The 16,454-nt window shown below is 46.0% G+C and overlaps 1 protein-coding gene across 1 annotated transcript; it reads left to right on the forward strand.

The window, feature by feature from the left end:
- The first annotated feature begins 6,425 nt into the window (after positions 1 to 6,425).
- On the forward strand, positions 6,426 to 16,009 carry ODC1 (ornithine decarboxylase 1). The gene is made up of 12 exons (XM_074895646.1): positions 6,426 to 6,677; positions 9,323 to 9,429; positions 9,592 to 9,737; positions 9,907 to 10,080; positions 10,229 to 10,401; positions 10,681 to 10,815; positions 10,969 to 11,050; positions 11,377 to 11,460; positions 12,739 to 12,901; positions 12,989 to 13,101; positions 13,387 to 13,601; positions 15,532 to 16,009. Exons 3-12 carry the CDS (start codon positions 9,636 to 9,638, stop codon positions 15,671 to 15,673), a joined length of 1,383 nt encoding a protein of 460 aa, XP_074751747.1. The 5' UTR covers positions 6,426 to 6,677; positions 9,323 to 9,429; positions 9,592 to 9,635; the 3' UTR covers positions 15,674 to 16,009.
- Positions 16,010 to 16,454: the final 445 nt, after the last annotated feature.

Here is a 16,454-nt window from a genome sequence, read left to right on the forward strand (position 1 = left end):
TGCTGCCAGTAGTTACGTCCATTCTGCTAATGAAAGGACTGAGCAGATGACAAAATCTGGATCTGAATTTTGACGCTAACAAAGCTCAGGTTTTCAGAGGTTTATTTTACCTGCTAGAGAAGAAGGGAGGTAAAAGCCTAGCTCAGCTGCAACTTGCTGGTGTCTCTTAATGGATATAGGATCCCATCAGCACAGCTGAATGGCATTCCTGACACACAAGATGTGCCTGTTTGGCCCTTCCCCCTGTACACTTCTGCAAACAAATGAGGAATGCAGGGTTTGGGGCACTCATGCACAAGCCTGGTGGTCCTGCATCCCCCTCCCAAAGAGAGCTGTCTGCTTTTCCTTTCCCTTTGCACAGGCTTGGAGCACCATGCTGTCCATCCCCTCCCTGCAAGGGCGTCTGACCATCCTGCTCAACATCCTTGTCTGAAGAACTGATCCAACACAGTGACTGTCCAACAGCTGGGAAGAAGGTTCTTGGGAGAAGTGGTCACTCACCTTCCATCACGACATCCCTCCATGCCTTCCTTGCCACATCCCTGGCACACAGACACCTCTACTCACACCTTTAATGGATTGGGTCAGAAAAATGTTGCGAGGTTTGTTTGCATCACCTGAATGCAGAATGCAGAGCCAGAAGTGCCAGCTGGAAAGGAGGTCTCCTGTCCAACCTCTCACTCAAAGCAGGACTATTACCAGGCACCAGACCAGGTCAGCCATGGCTTTTTCTAGTTTAAGCTTGAAAAATCTCCAAGGATGTCTACCCCACCTCTGTCTTGGGGCTGCACTACTCTCCTGGAGAGGAAGCTCCTCCTGTTGTCCAACCTGAACCTACAATGCCACTATTTATGGCCATTGCTCCTCACTGCAGTGTCTGGCAATACCAAGAAGACTTTTGCACCATCTTTGTAGCTACCCTTCAGCTAGTCACCTCTTAAACTGCTCCTCACCAAATTAAACTAATTCTGAATTAAACTGTAGTCATAATCCAAAATGGTGAGGCTTTCATCTGTAAGGTGTTGCTTCATGGCTGCTTGCAGTGGGTATTGTGTAGGTGAGATTGCAACTCTTACATACACCTGAAGATGAATTAAAGGGAAGGAACCAACACACCACCTTTGAGAAGTCTTTTATGATTTGTTGTGTAGTCTCAAAAGATTTCTGCTGCATAAAAGCCTTTCCAGGAACAAAAGGTAGGATCCAGATACTGTATTATTCCTGTCCCTTTACATGGAACCTTCAGAAGTTCTCAGTGAGTCTGGGAAGTCATCTGCTACATGATATATACCTAGTATTATCACAGAAGGGAATGAATAGTTTTCATGTTTAACATATCCAGAATTTATAATCTTGTAAATTTTACACTTGTCTCTTTCCTCCAAATATTCTGGGCCCTGACACATATTTGATCCAGTATATTCACTTCAACCCTTCACATGCTCATTTTCTCCTACTGGAGAGGATAACTGAAGTCTAATGTTGCCATAAACCCCAGGAAACCATGCTGACTTCTAATGAGTTTCTTATATTTTGCATTACCGTAAGATAAAAAGATGTCCTACATGTTCCTGTCACATGTCTATCTGAAGACAGTAAAAGTCAGAGAAAGGTTGTGGTGAAAATCTAGACACTAAGATTTCCAGCTGTCCTCACTGTGCACAACACCTGAAGATCTGATTCATAGGAGAGATCGTAGGATTTATATCCATGGTGTTAATTTCTGCAAATTGTGGCATATTTCAGGTCGTGCTGTTGCTCTCCTTGTCAAACAACGTTCTTTTCTCTGAGTGGCCACTGCAGTGTGTGCCAGACAAGATGCATACAGGGGTCAGATCCAGCACCAGCATCATCAGTGCTCATCGTATGATGTGATACTTGGTATGCTTACAAGCACCAAATGCTTCCTCACTCAAAACCTGAAATCTGCGCAAACTTTCAGGCTGCTTCTAGAGAAAATCAAAGTCTTGCCTGTGGCGGGCTTAGAAGATGACTGTGAATTACGTGTGACAGCAATGCCCTTTGGCCCCAGTGATGTCTTCATCATGGAAGAAAACAGCCCTCTACATGAGAGAGATGCAGTCTACAGGCTGAACAGTGTGGTGCTGTGCTAGCAGGACTAGCCATTGCCTCCCCACTTTCTGTTGTGAACAGCACTCTGCTGGTTGCACACAGAAAGTCAGTCTGTCACTTCCATGGTTTCCTCCCCATTGATCCCACAGTACAGGCTGGCCTCTGCTTTTCAAGCTAAGGAAAAAGGGTTCGCAAGAGCTCTTCTCACTCTTCCTGACTCAGAGAATTTTGACATTGTCTTTGTTGAGAACGAGATGAGGAGTCTATTAAAATGCAAAGTATTTAAAACCACCATTGTATCATTATATGTTGCCTATAGAAATCCGTGTATTAAATATAACAAATGGTAGAGCCAAATCTTATGATCTGGCTTACCTCTGGTAGATGCTGAGCTCATACAGAGGATGATGACACTCAGAGACCTTCCTGTATCAACTATATTTAACAACATGCATATGAGAGCACTGACTTCTTTCAATTTCCCTTTTTATCTCAAATCTGTAAATGTGAAGGACTGGAAAAGACTCAGACACAAAACAGGTGCTGTAATGTCAGAGTTATGTGCTTCACCTCATGGTATGTGTCTGTGAATGACTTGTTTTGAACATAGCGGGGCTACTTTCTCCTAAAAAAGGCAAGTTAGAAAACAGAACTGTAAGCATCTCTGCAGTTGAGCTGCAAAGCAAAGCATTCCAGTCACTTCCACAAGGTTTTTAGTCACTCCATATCCTTTGGTTTTGTCACTGCGAGGAGCTATTTTAGTTTGGTGCTCTGACTCAAAAACATGCAATGTCACATTTGCGGCACTGAGTGGCAAGAAACTGCATTCAAAGTCCTAGAAAAATGTGTAATAAAAGAGGGAAAAAATATATCTTGGAAATATATTGTTTCCTCTATTGGTCTTTTTTGAATAACAGGGACTATTTATATCTTTTTTTTCTCTGTGAAATGTCCAACAAACTGAAAAGGAGTGAGGAGCTGCTGCCCCAAGAGAGCTGGAGGTAGCCCCACAGGAGTCTCCCATTCATGTGCCATGCACCCCGCAGCCTGCAGAGGATCTCCACTTTGCACAGGTCCACAGCTCAGCACACCGCAGTCTGGATTTTACTCTCCACAATCCTGGGTAAATCACTGAATCTCCCTCTGCACCACTTTTTCATCTGTAAAGTGGAGGTACTATTTATAATATTTCCCTCCACGAGCTGTCAGAAGGCTTAATTTCTTAAGAAGTGCAAAGCCCCTGGATAGACTCAGAGGGAAAAAAGCAGTTGAGAAATGTCAGGAGTTACCTCGAGGTTTCCTCTAGTTGCTGTGACGGTGCTGGCCAGGGAGCTTGTCCCTCTCCTGCTTGGGCAGCTCTCACCACCTGGCCGGGCTTGGCTCCAGCTCCTCCCAAATTCAGGGGTCTGCAAGAGCCAGATCCATCACTCAGCAGGACCAGGGACCACCAGGTTGCTGCTGCTGCGAGACATAGGAGGCACTGACAGATATGGGTCAGCCAGAAATCCTCCACATCCCCTGTCCCTCCAAGGCAGCAAAGGGCCCTGCTTGGAGAGAAAGCAAGGAGGGGAAACATCAGGAAGATGTGGCCACAGTCTCCTGCCAACAAATGCTTTTCCAGTGCCCTCTTCTGGAAAACATTTTTGGCCCATGCAACTGCTTCATGTAAGGTAGTTTGAGACTGGTGGTGACTTGCAAGAAGCTGCAGGAGCATCTCCCAGCTCTTCAGACCCAGGATCTGCTCTGCTCCTGTCACCGGTGGACTTGTGCAGCTCTTCAGAGAAGCTTGGCCAGACCCTCAGGGCACTATCCAGAAAATGGGCAGAGAAGGATGTGCCTCCTTGCTCTCCCCTGATGTCCCTGAAGGCTGTCTGTGGCTGTCCTCTGGCATGGAGACCCAGGTCCAGAACCCTTCCCTCCCTGTACTGGGACACCTCCTGCAAACCTTGTGCTCCTCAGAGCCAGTCCTTGCCACCAGCAGCTCTCAAGGAGCCTCCAGAGACAAAAACTTGGAGATAAACCATTCTGGTAATCCCATCCTTTTGAGGAGTTGATACAACATCGTTATTAATCATCTGCAACGAGCTGACGAATGTTTCAGTTCCTCAGATAATTGCTCTTCATGGTTATTCTTGTGGCCTCTTTCCCTTGGAGCAGTCCAGCTATCTCTCTCCAGGCTCAGGTACAGCTCCGTGTTGTCTCACATCCATATCTGAGTGGTGCCTACCCACCAGCAGCCATGCTCCTGCCCCAGCTGCCAGCTGCCCCAGGGTCAGTCAACCCGGACCCTGGTGGGAATGGAGCCATGGACTCTCCTCCAGACCCAGCCAGAGGGTAGAAGGCAAAGGGGGAATAACAACTGGTACCAGGATCACCGTGGAGTGCTGGAGCCGGGTGATGGCCACTGTCCCCATACCAGCCTCAGCCCTCACTTTTCTGCCAGCTCAGTGAGCAGCTGGCTCCTGCAGTGGTGGCTCAGCCCTCCACTTCCCCCGATGGTTGCTTTTCCAACATCTAAATTGCTTCTGCTGCCCATGGAGACAAATCTAGAGGCTTGATAGCCCCATTATTTGCTCCATTAACTGTCAGGGGAGGTGGTGTGAAACTTCTCTGGGATTTTGATGAGTTAGCACAGGCAACGCTCACGCAGTGACTGGAATAGCTGTCAAGGGAAGGTAGTGTCCAGGGGTCCAGATGATGTGGATGCTACACACAGGGACAGTTTTCCCCACTGCCTGCTTGATGTTATCTAGAAAACCTTCCCCAATTCATGCCCCTGTGTGTGGCCACATATACACACACTAAAAGTATTTTTTAAAATCTTTTAGGAGCTTTTGTACCTTCTTCCGTTTAATTATTTTAACCAAAGCCAGCTCTGTCCCCAGACATTACTTTTGGCTGTGGCCCAACTAGCCTTTTGTTTCTTATCTGCTTGATCTTGGTGTTTTCCTTTATTTTACTCCTTCAAGGGATTCTTGCACAGCCCCAGCCTTTAAACCCCCCCCCCCCCCCTCCACCGACCCAGCTCCAGCAGCCAGGGCCTGACAGTGGGGCAAGGACATCCCATTGATCCATCCGCTTCTGCCTGAAATATGGTAGGGTTTCCAGCTGGGCTCGGTGGGAGCAGTGGGAGGACGGGACCTCTGAGGTCAGTGGGCACAGCCTTTTCAGCACCTCCGTGACAGAGGGTCCCGCCCAGTGCAGCAGCCGGGTTGAGGGTTTTCCCCACAGCACGTTGCCCACCCAACCAGCTCTGCAGAAGGGCAGGGGCTGGCCAAACATCTCTATCTTCAGAAAGCCATAATCTCTTAATTAAAATAGCCACCAGTGATTTGGAGGTGGGGATCGGGAGCACCCTGAGCTCCATCCTAAAGTGTGGGCTGCAGAAAGCTTTCCTGCCTTTCTAACAAATGCCCTGAGCTGTCAGGGTGTAAAGATCCCCTTTTCAGCATGGCAAGGGCAGCCCCATCCTTCAGAGCTCCCATGTACAGTGACAGGACAGGGACAGTCCCTGTGTGGTTGCATCTACCGTGGGGTAAGACTTGAACTTTCTAAAGACAGGGGCAGAAAGTGCCTGACCCAGTAAGGACACAAAGTGCAGTTGTTGCAGGGCTAAACCAGAAATAGGTTAAAAGAAGCGTGGAATTTATACCTGGTTACAACTTTCCCTAAAGCTCATTTTTCACACAAGCCAGCACACAGGGAGACAAAATAACCTTACAGGGGAAACAGATACCAGCGTCAAAGCAAAAGCAAAGGAAAAAAAAAAGATGTTCAGTGTTATGTGTTTTGGGTAACGTCCTCGGCAGGCAGGGATGGAGGCAGGGGCAGCACGGCCGGGGGCAGCAGCCAGCGCCGACACCTGAACCACGGGGGCTGCGAGTGCTGCGCAACCAGGATGGCCCTGGGGGGACAAACGCCCACTGACAGCCCGGGGGCGACGCTCCGGGAACCCGCGCTCGGCTTTTCCGTTCTCCACCACGTGCCAAAAGCACCGCTTGCGGCCGGGGGCCTCGGCCCTCCCGCAGCCGCGTTCCCGCGCTCAGCAGGGCGCGCAGGGCTACTGCCAGCGGGGCCCGGGGCGGCGGGGCCGGGCACCTGCTGGCAGCGGGCGGGGCGGGGCTGGCGCACACCGCCCCGCGGGCCACGCACCGTGCGGGGCCCACGGGGGAAGGGGGCCCGGGGCGGGGGAACGGCCGGCGGGAGCGGCGGCGGGGCCGGCGCAGAGACCCGACGCGCTCAGCGCACGGCGGGGCCGGGGCGGGGCGGGGCCAGGGCGGGGCCGGGGGGCGGGGCGCGTGCTGGCGCCGACGTCACAATAGCGGCTGCCAGAGCCCCTGCCCGGTCCCAGCCGATCGCGGCTGGTTTGAGCTGGTGCGTTGCCGTAGCGACGCCGGCTGTCCTATATATAGGAGCGCCGCGGCGGTGGCGAAGCTTTGTGAGTCGCGGCGCCCCGCTCGCTCCGCCGGCCCCGCTCCTCCTCAGGCGGCAGGGCGCCTCCCGCCCGGCTCCCCGCACCGCGCCCGGCTCGCAGGAGGAGGAGGCGGCTCGGAGCGAGGGGACCGGCCGCCGCCGCGGCTTGACAGCAGCTGCCGCCGCCCGAGGTGAGGCGGGCGGGCCGCGCCGCGCCGGGGCGGGCGGAAGGGGCCGGGGCGCGCGGCGGGCAGGCGCGCGCGGCGGAAGCCGGCCGGCGCGGAGCCACGTGTCTGCGGGGCCGCTGCCAAGCGGCGCGGGCCGGGCGCCGGCTCCTGCCGCCGGGCACGGGGCCTCCCTCCGCGCCCGGGGAATCCCCGGCCCCGGCGGGGCGGGGGCGGGTGAGGCGGGTTCCGGGCGGCTTGAACGGGTCAGGCCGGCTCTCGCCCGGGGAGGTGTTGGCGGCGCGTCCCGGGAGCGGGGGAGGGGGTGGCTCCGCCGTGGCCGCCGGGCTGTTTCCGCGGCGGGGAGAGGCAGGTGCGTGGCAGGAACGTGGCTCGGGGCGCCCTTGCTTGCCCTTACGTGAGGCGGCCCGGCACGCTTCCCTGCAGCACAGCGGCGCGGGGCCGGGCCTGAGGCCCTTCTCCTGCTGGGCGCCGGGCCCTCGCAGGGTCGCGGGGCGGGACGGGGGGCGAGCTGCCGCGAGGTGGCCGCCATAAAGGCGTCCCCCAGCGCGAAGTGAAACGCCTCCTCGGGAAGCCTCGGTATCGGAGGCTGGAGCGCCCAGTGCCCCGCTGCCGAGTCAGGCAGCACGGCCCGGGACGAGCCGCGTAGCCGACTCAACTAAGGGACCGTGCGTGTTCACGGGAGAAGGGCCGTCAGTGAGAGCTGGGCAGCCAGCCCCTTCCTTCCCGACAGCAGTCACCAGCCATCGGCTAACTCCGCGGCCAGGAGCGCCTCGGGCGCGCTTTCTAGACGCAGCTTTGGTATTTGAGTACGGAGCCTGCAGGCATGACTCAGCTGTGTCTAAATACAGCTGCTTGAATAAGGGAATGTTCTGGAGAGCAACTTCTAAATGAGCACAAATTGCCTTTCTCTGGGAAGCTGCGGACACTTTGCACGCAGTCCAAATAAAAACATACACTGGGAGACAACAATTTGCGTCTACATGATCATGTTCTGTCTGTATTCTGTGTAATTACACTGTAGTTAAAATTGTGCAATAAAGGGGAGATGGAAGGCTTGCAAGAACTTCTTAAAGTCTTCTGTGAACAGCAAAAGTGATTTCCATTTTACAGGTTAATAGGAAAAGTGATTTTCGTGCGGCTCTGTGCAGAGGGGAGGATAAACTTAAATTCTTCCTGATGGTGTTCACTTCTCTTAACCACAGTTCCTGAATTGCTTTCTGCGAAGCTTCAACATCTCGTTGATGTCGTCCTGTGATAAGATGCAGCTTCTCTTCAGTAACAAACAGCTTGCTGAGAAGTGTTTAATTTGCTGTTTCTTAAGGTCCTTTCAAAGAGGCTTTTAAGAGAAGACTTTAATCCAGCTTCTGGGAGAATTAACACTGCATATGAATGAGAGCAGGGGGAGAAGGCTCGGTGGATTGATAGGTTTTATTTCATTAGAGTTAAAGCTTAATCTGTTTTGAATCTCAAATCTGATTTACCCCTCATAAGTGAGAATTGATCAAAAGATGTGAAGTAGTTCTTGACACTGGCAGTTCAGGTGCCATATGTTTCTGAAAGCTGAAATGAAACTGTACGATCACTGACTTTTCAAAGTCATCCAGTAGATAAAGTTTAATGGATTTTAGTATATCCATCATATGAAATGAATGATTCTGTGGGTCTTAGAACCTTGTAACAGCTGTAAGATATGTTATTTTTCATACGCTGTTTTAAACAGCCTTCTTGAAAATAGAGGGGACAGTGGTGTAACTGAACATTAGTGGATAATTTAGAGTTTGCATAGTCTTTGGTCCAAATCAGTATGACTGGATTGAGTGTAAAAAGTGCTGAGAGAAGCAGAGGGCTGGACCTGGTTACATACATGAAACCGTATCTTCCCTATGAGTCATTTGCAATGCTGAGGTCTTTACAAGGTAGCACACACTTCTGGTCGCGTTAACAGCTTAATGGAGACTGTCACTCTCTGTTTGGACTGCCCAGTAAAAGCATGACCCATGTGCTTTACTGTGGACTTCATAGGTCTTGGATGGTAGAGGAATGCTCTTTAGTTCTGGTTCTCAAAAGACTTTCTACTTGGTTGGCAGATTTCTTTTAACAATGATTTGTTATGGACAACTGTAAAATCTTGTTATAAAGTGTTAATTGGGATCGCCGTTAAGACTTTGTCTGCAGGCCGCAGTTAGGAACCATTCTTTTCAGTATGTATCTGCCACTCCTGACAGCTGAGGTTTTCTTCTCATGTTGCCTGGGGGGGTCATAGGTAGAACAGGCAAGCTCTAACTAACCATCAACAGTATCTTCAGGGGAGGCCCTGATCTCATGGCTGGTTTATGGTCTGAACTGGAGTGAGAATCCAGATATTGAACTGGCTTTGACCTAGTGAGAGTTGTAACTACTCAGAAGTCAGTAACATCCTCAGATTCTGTCGGTAGTAACATGTAAGCCCTTTTTGAGAAACTGGCAAACTACAGTAGTCCTTAAGAGGCTTGAAAAAAAGCAGTAAGTATGTTGACACTGGCAGTAGCCATAATATTAACAGCTCTGATACAGCATTGAAGGAAAAGACAGTGGAAACTTCCAGGTACTTAGGCTAATAAAATCTGACAGTATTTATTTGATTTTTTTTTTTTTTTCCCTTTGAATAGGTTTAGTACATCATACAGTTGCTGAACAGAGGAGAACTTGACTTCAAGCTAGCCAGATTTTTGTGGAGTTCCTCCGTGGTTCTGAATAAATCTGATCTATCATCTATGTAAGTTCCTAATCTATGCTGCTCTTAGTGATTGCAGTAGGAATCTTGTAAATTATATGACCATGATGGTAGTGGTCATATAACTACATGAATTTAAGTAGTGAATGTAAAATGCATAAATTTAAAAGAAGTAATGAATGTTTGGGTTTTTTGTATCAACAGTTTGTACTTAAATCCTTTCACATAAACCTGAAATCTTGGAAATCATGAGTAGCTTCAGCAATGAAGAATTTGAATTCACCTTCCTTGATGAAGGCTTTACTGCCAAGGATATCCTTGACCAAAAAATAAATGAAGTGTCATCTTCTGTAAGTATGAGAGGAAGATTACTACATTTCATGACGCTACAAATTTATAAACTAATGGAACAAGTTGTCTTTAGAGATTTTCTGCAAGGCAACCTCCTCCTCAGATGCTGACCTCTAGGCTTATCCTGTTACGCATTGTTTGTAACTCTGATACGTGTGCTCTATCTAGGATGATAAAGATGCCTTCTATGTTGCTGACCTTGGGGATATTGTAAAGAAGCACATGCGATGGCATAAAGCCCTTCCTCGGGTAACCCCCTTCTATGCTGTAAAATGTAATGACAGCAAAGCTGTAGTGAAGACACTTGCTGTTCTTGGTGCAGGATTTGATTGTGCCAGCAAGGTAAGATCTTGACTGTGTTCTGATCTGTGATGTTTAGTGTATGTTCAGCTGTGTTTGTATAAAGTGTAGTAAAGCACTGTTACTTTGTTGTACTGATTAGTTTGATCCTGTAGAAATATTTCACAAGTATAATCTCTTCTTTCTTCAGACGGAAATACAGCTGGTACAGAGCATTGGTGTACCTCCTGAGCGAATAATATATGCAAATCCCTGTAAACAAGTATCTCAAATCAAACATGCTGCCAGCAGTGGTGTACAGATGATGACATTTGATAGTGAAGTAGAACTAATGAAAGTTGCAAGGACCCATCCAAAAGCCAAGTAAGTTATGCTAATTGCTCTGTAATTCTTGCTTGGGTTCCCGAGTTACGGAAACATCTACTGTTACCTGAGACTTGTTCTTCATTAGTTAAGATAGGCTGCAAAATTACAAGTAAATAAACCTACATTTAACCAGTAAAATCTAATCCTGTATAGTTTACTGGCATGTTAGGAAAAGACGGGTAACTTGTATGTTTAAGCTCAGCTTCATTCTAAGGTCATACCTGCCTGATAATGATGTCTTCTATACTGGAAATCCTTATTTTTTCTTATTTCTAGGTTAGTCTTGCGTATTACAACTGATGACTCCAAAGCAGTTTGTCGTCTGAGTGTTAAATTTGGAGCTACACTTAAGACAAGCAGGCTTCTGCTGGAGCGTGCAAAAGAACTTGACCTTGCCATTGTTGGAGTTAGGTGAGTTAATAATATCAAAATACAGTCATACTAAATAAGATTTCTTTAGATGATCTTAACTGACAATAGAATTTGCAAATGGTGACTTGAGTGTTGTATAAACTTTCTGGTTAATTTATTAAATGGCAACTGATATTTTGTATCTCATCATAGTTTTCATGTTGGAAGTGGATGTACAGACCCAGAGACCTTTGTTCAAGCCATTTCTGATGCCCGCTGCGTGTTCGATATGGGAGTAAGTCTAGTTCCACTTTCTTTAGAAGTACTACTCAACTGTGGTGGCAAAACTCGAATTGAATGTAAAACCATTACAGGGTTAAAAGCTAGCTAAGTTGCTTATTTCATGTTGTTGGAATTTTTGAGGCCATGTAATGGCTTACTTTAACCAGTGCTGTGTAACTCACGGATATGCTAAAATCACCAGCTCAAACTCAAGCGACTACTTGAACATCATGAGTTACCTCTGTTCCAAGTGTTAATGAAATTACTTTATATTGCTTTTTAAGCTATGACAAACTAAGAACTGCTTTCTTAACAGTATTGTCCTTAATCTCATTTTAGGCTGAACTTGGCTTCAGTATGTATCTGCTTGATATTGGTGGTGGCTTCCCTGGCTCTGAAGATGTCAAGCTCAAATTTGAAGAGGTATAGCTTTGCTAAGAACTCCTCACATTGTGGAGTCTTTTTGAAAGTTGATCTGGATTAAACAAAATCTTGCTTTTATATTGGTATGCAGACACACTTAGAAGAACTTGTCTGCTTGGTTAGAGATTGAATTTACAGAAGAGGGGAATTAATCTGAGAACCGAAAATTAGATGAAGCACTTAGATACCTAGCTAAATGACTATAAACATGCAGAGATAGTAAACTTGTAAAGCAAGTTTTAATTGTAGGCTTGATGTGTACTGGCATAGACTTCTAGTTGATGCTGTACTTCAGACTATCTGGATTGGCAGTGCTCCCAAATGGGGTGAAAAGGTAGTCCTGAGCCCACGCTGTTCTTCTGGGTTGCATGAGCATTGATGTGGCAAACGCAATCAGTGTCTGATCTGGTTTAGAATTAGCTTTTGGGTATTTTTTTATTTGATCAGTTCTCCAGCCTGTGTTTGCACAGAAATACTCCTCCTTCCAGAAGAGACAAGGTGGCTGGGTGTTAATAGCACTGTCACTTACAGCAGTGTTGTCAGAGCACCTGCCAGGCTAAAGTTGTGTTAAATGATGTTATGTATTTACACAAGGAAACAGCAAATAAGTTACATAAAGTGAGTTTTCCACTAATAATGTAGGCTAACATTGCCTCACTTGTAATGCCTCCTTAATGAAGGCTGGCTTCTAGTGTAGTATGACTTAAAAGAAGCATCAAGAGCAAATGATGTTGTCATTGGGCTCCATGGTGTAATGCAGTCATGCTTTGGTTGGAGGCAGCTTAATAATCACACATAACTTCAGAACTCAGAACAGTTCATAAAGGCAACTGAATTTCAGAGGTGATGACAAAGCATTCTGTGTTCTTACGATCCTGTGAGATTACTTCTTTAGGATACAGTAAGATGGGGAATACTGCATGATTAGTAGAACCACAAGTGGACTAGAAATTAAAGTTGAAGTGTGGGAACTTGTGGGGCATTAATACTGGCTTAGTGAGTCTAGGAGGGGTGACTTTAAGTGACCAAACAGCTCATGTTTGAGTCTGAATTTTTTTTAAGCTGCAGGTGATACCTGCTTTTGCTGCTTTGTGCAAACTTAATCCCAAACAAAATAAAGCAAAGGCAATAAAGAGATATTACAGTATATGCGAATAGTTATTACACACTTGGCCAGTATGTGATTGTGAGCAGGAAAGTCTGACTTCATCTTGGACTTCTAAAATAGCCCCTGAGTAACTGTTGAAGTACTGATATTGGCAACTGATTCTTCCCTAGATCACAAGTGTAATCAACCCGGCACTGGATAAATACTTTCCTTCAGATACTGGAATCAGTATTATTGCAGAGCCTGGAAGATACTATGTTGCATCAGCATTCACGCTGGCAGTTAACATCATTGCAAAAAAAATTGTATTAAAGGAGCTGACAGGTTCTGATGGTAAGTAAATCTAGACCCAATTTTACTTTCAGCCAATTGTGCGTTTCTTTCCAAGCATTCTCTTACCGGTATCTCAACTTCTTCCAGATGAAGATGATGCAAACGACAAAACTCTTATGTACTATGTGAATGATGGAGTCTATGGATCGTTCAACTGCATCTTGTATGATCACGCACATGTTAAACCAGTTCTGCAAAAGGTATATGCATTCAGAGGTACCATGTACTAGCTGTGTATCATGGATGTAGGAGACTCCTCATCACAGCAGTCGCTTCTCAGTTAACTGCTCCTTTCATGTCGCCAGAGTTTGGCATTTGACTTGGGAGTCATGCAGTGGAATGAATTTAAAGCCAAGGGTGGGGAAGGACCTGTAAGCAGCTCTTCCTCCTCTTCTCTGCGAGGTGGAATGTTAAACTAATTATGGTATTACTTCTGGAAGCTCTGTTATGATGGTCAAACTAACTACACTCGACTCTTCTTTTAGCGACCTAAACCAGATGACAGCTGCTATTCCTGCAGCATATGGGGACCAACGTGTGATGGCCTAGATCGTATTGTTGAGCGTTTTCATATGCCGGAGTTGCAAGTTGGTGACTGGATCCTGTTTGAAAACATGGGTGCCTATACTGTTGCAGCAGCTTCTACTTTCAATGGATTCCAGAGGCCCACAATACACTATGTGATGTCAAGACCAGCATGGTTAGTAGTGAAGTATCTCGATCCATTAGTGCTGTTGATACAGATGACTAGCGAATAGCTCGTGTCAGTTGGCTGCCCCTTAACAAATAGGACCGTAGTTTTGGTGCTGTAGCTCTTGCATAGCCTTCTTCCACACAACAAGGTTTTACATCTGAAGGTTTTTGCTGTGTGCTTAGAACAGTGCTAGCACTGCTGGTTACTCTTTTGTGTTATGTATTTACTTCCAGGAGAGGTGCTTTTAAATGGGTAATGTTAGGAGTCTTCATTAACCTAGGCTTCTAGCCAGTGTTTCTTACTCTTGCACGACATACAGAATCATTATGGATTTTTTTACAGTTAGCTTGTGACCAGTAACTAAGAGACCAGTCAGTTGCAGTTCTAATAGTCAGCTGTCTTCTAAACTGATAGCTTGCTAAATCCTGACCACAAGAGACAAGAATACTCAACAGTGCTGCTTCACAATATGATTTTTCTGTTTATTTGAGAGCTCTTCCTTGGTTTAGGTTGAGCTCTGGCTCATTGCTCAGTGCAGAGTGCTAGATCTCCATGGGAAGTTACTAAACAGGTAAGCAAAGAAAGCAGGACTACCTTTTGAGTGCAAGGATACTGTGAAACTTCACCTTAAACAGTATTTTAAAGTAATATAGATGCTCTTCTGTACAAGACAGGTTAATGGATTGCATCTTCTATAAAAGTGGGCTTTGCTGTAAGAGGAAGCCCTTTCCTCTGAACTGGTCTGCCTCCTAAACTGGCAGAGAGCATCTAGGCAGCAATATTACCCTAAAGCATGATTAACTTTGCTATTGGATTGCTTTCAAATTTAATGAAAATACTGAAGTTCATGGAAATTAATTTTATTGCCATAAAATTAAGAGGAAGCTTCCTCTATTTTACTAGCCTTGCCTCTAAAAGCAAGGCTTGTATTTTTTCTTTCCTCTAGTGAAACCTTCTGTAAATTGAAGCATTCCTCAAACCAAACAAACTTCCCGTAAGACTCCAGACTTGTGTCTAACTGAACTAAAAATGACTCTGCAAGAGAACAGTTAGGTTTTTCACTATATCACTGGGTTTTTGTTAAAATGCAGCACTTAGTCTGAGGCATGCTGAGCTTAATAATGCAGACATAACCATCATCCAAGGCTACAGTCCTCTTTCAGCCCCATGTGATTGCCTGTTTTCTGTTTTGGCAAGGAAATTCTGAGAGACAAGCTGGCTGTTAACTGAAGACATGTATCAATGAAGTTATGGTACAGATATTCTAGCACAGGCAAAAGCTTTTTGGAATGCAACTTACATGCATAAAGGTGTACAACTAAATTAGTGGCTGTATAACAGTGAAAGATAAGGGAAAAGGATGCTGCGTGTCTTAAGTAAAATCTAGCAGTATGTGGGGAGCCATGTAGTAGCACAACTTCTTGCCTTGCAAAAACTCAAGTCAACTGAAGTTCTTCTGAGCTTGTCTTTCAGTACAACTCCTGTCTGAGTATGGAAGGAGTTACATGGTTCTCACTGGTTCTCTCTTACATTCCTAGTCTGTCATTTGTACCTTTAACTTGATTAAAGTTCCCCAGGAATGTGATGGTGTGGGATAAGGAATAGTCAGTGCCATAGGTCTAAAATTCTGAACTATTAAGCACAAAGTCATTAAATCTCTATAGTGTGTGGTATACAGATATACAGGTGTATCTTTGCAGATCGAGATCCTACGCAGGAATGGTGAAACCACCTTGGTATTGGTGCTTGCCCTAAAGCCTAGCCAGCCATGAGTGACCTGCTACCCCTGCCCCCATCCCAGTAATACTGTCTGGATTGTAGATGAGTAAAGAGTTCATTTCATGCTCCCTGGCAGTAAAAAAAATACTTTGCTTACCTTCCTTTTGGCACATTGTAATGAAATGCTTTTTGACTGTTGTTTTTTTTTTTTCACTAGGCAAGTAATGCAGCAGATCAAGGAGCAAGGGTTCCTAGATGAAGTGGAGGAGCAGGATGTTTCTAGTCTGCCACTGTCTTGTGCCTGGGAAAGCGGAATTGAATATCCAGCAACTTGTGCTTCGGCTAGTATTAATGTATAGGTAATATTTAGTAATTAACTGCAAGGTTAGTCATTGAATATAGGGCATTTGGGGGACTATTAACTTAATTCTTGCTAGAATTTTTAAGTGGTTTTTTTAAAGTTTAGGTTTGGCATAAATACAACAAAAATTACTAGGAGATGGGTCACAATTATCTGTGTTCCTATGGAAACTATTTGAATATTGTTTTATATGGATTTTTATTCACTTTTCATGTATGCTACTAAACACTGACCCTCAACTGTCAAACAAGTATTTGTAGCTTGTGTATGGCAGAATGGGCTAAGCTTAGTGTTTTGTGACCTACCTGTTTTAAAATAAAGTATATTGAAATAACTGGTCCTGTGTTTGGTTAATCTGGGGAAAACTAATCTGTCATGGATGGCTTTTACAGCATAATAGGAAGACAGACCAGATGCTGCAAGCCCAAAGCTTATTAATAAATGAGTAACACAATTGCTGTCTCTTCCCTTACCCTTTACCTCCCACCTTACTGAAGCAAAGGAACCCCTTAATGGATGGGGGAACTAAATTGTGTCTTTTTAATACTTGACTAGAAATAGCTTGAGTGTCAACAAGTTGAATACCGCATGAATTCTTGTGGAATCACGTCTGTCTTCTGATGGGCTTAACACAACTGCATATTGCAAAGTAAAAAGGGCACTGTTTCGTTTATGTTAGTCTGTAACTGCTGTGGCTAGGACTGATGGCTATTTAAACACATCTAGTCATCAGTGAGAATACAGCACAGGCTTCATGGCTGCCACTGACAAGCTGCTTG

The sequence above is a fragment of the Athene noctua genome, chromosome 1, assembly GCF_965140245.1.
Source record: "Athene noctua chromosome 1, bAthNoc1.hap1.1, whole genome shotgun sequence".
NCBI classification, from domain to species: Eukaryota; Metazoa; Chordata; class Aves; order Strigiformes; family Strigidae; genus Athene; species Athene noctua.

Excerpts from the sequence above, each read along its gene's own strand:
- ODC1 (XM_074895646.1), top strand. The coding sequence starts at position 9,636 with ATGAGTAGCTTCAGCAATGAAGAATTTGAATTCACCTTCCTTGATGAA. Across the intron at positions 10,402-10,680 it reads AGGACCCATCCAAAAGCCAA|GTTAGTCTTGCGTATTACAA; the intron begins GTAAGTTATGCT and ends TCTTATTTCTAG. Across the intron at positions 11,051-11,376 it reads GCTGCGTGTTCGATATGGGA|GCTGAACTTGGCTTCAGTAT; the intron begins GTAAGTCTAGTT and ends ATCTCATTTTAG.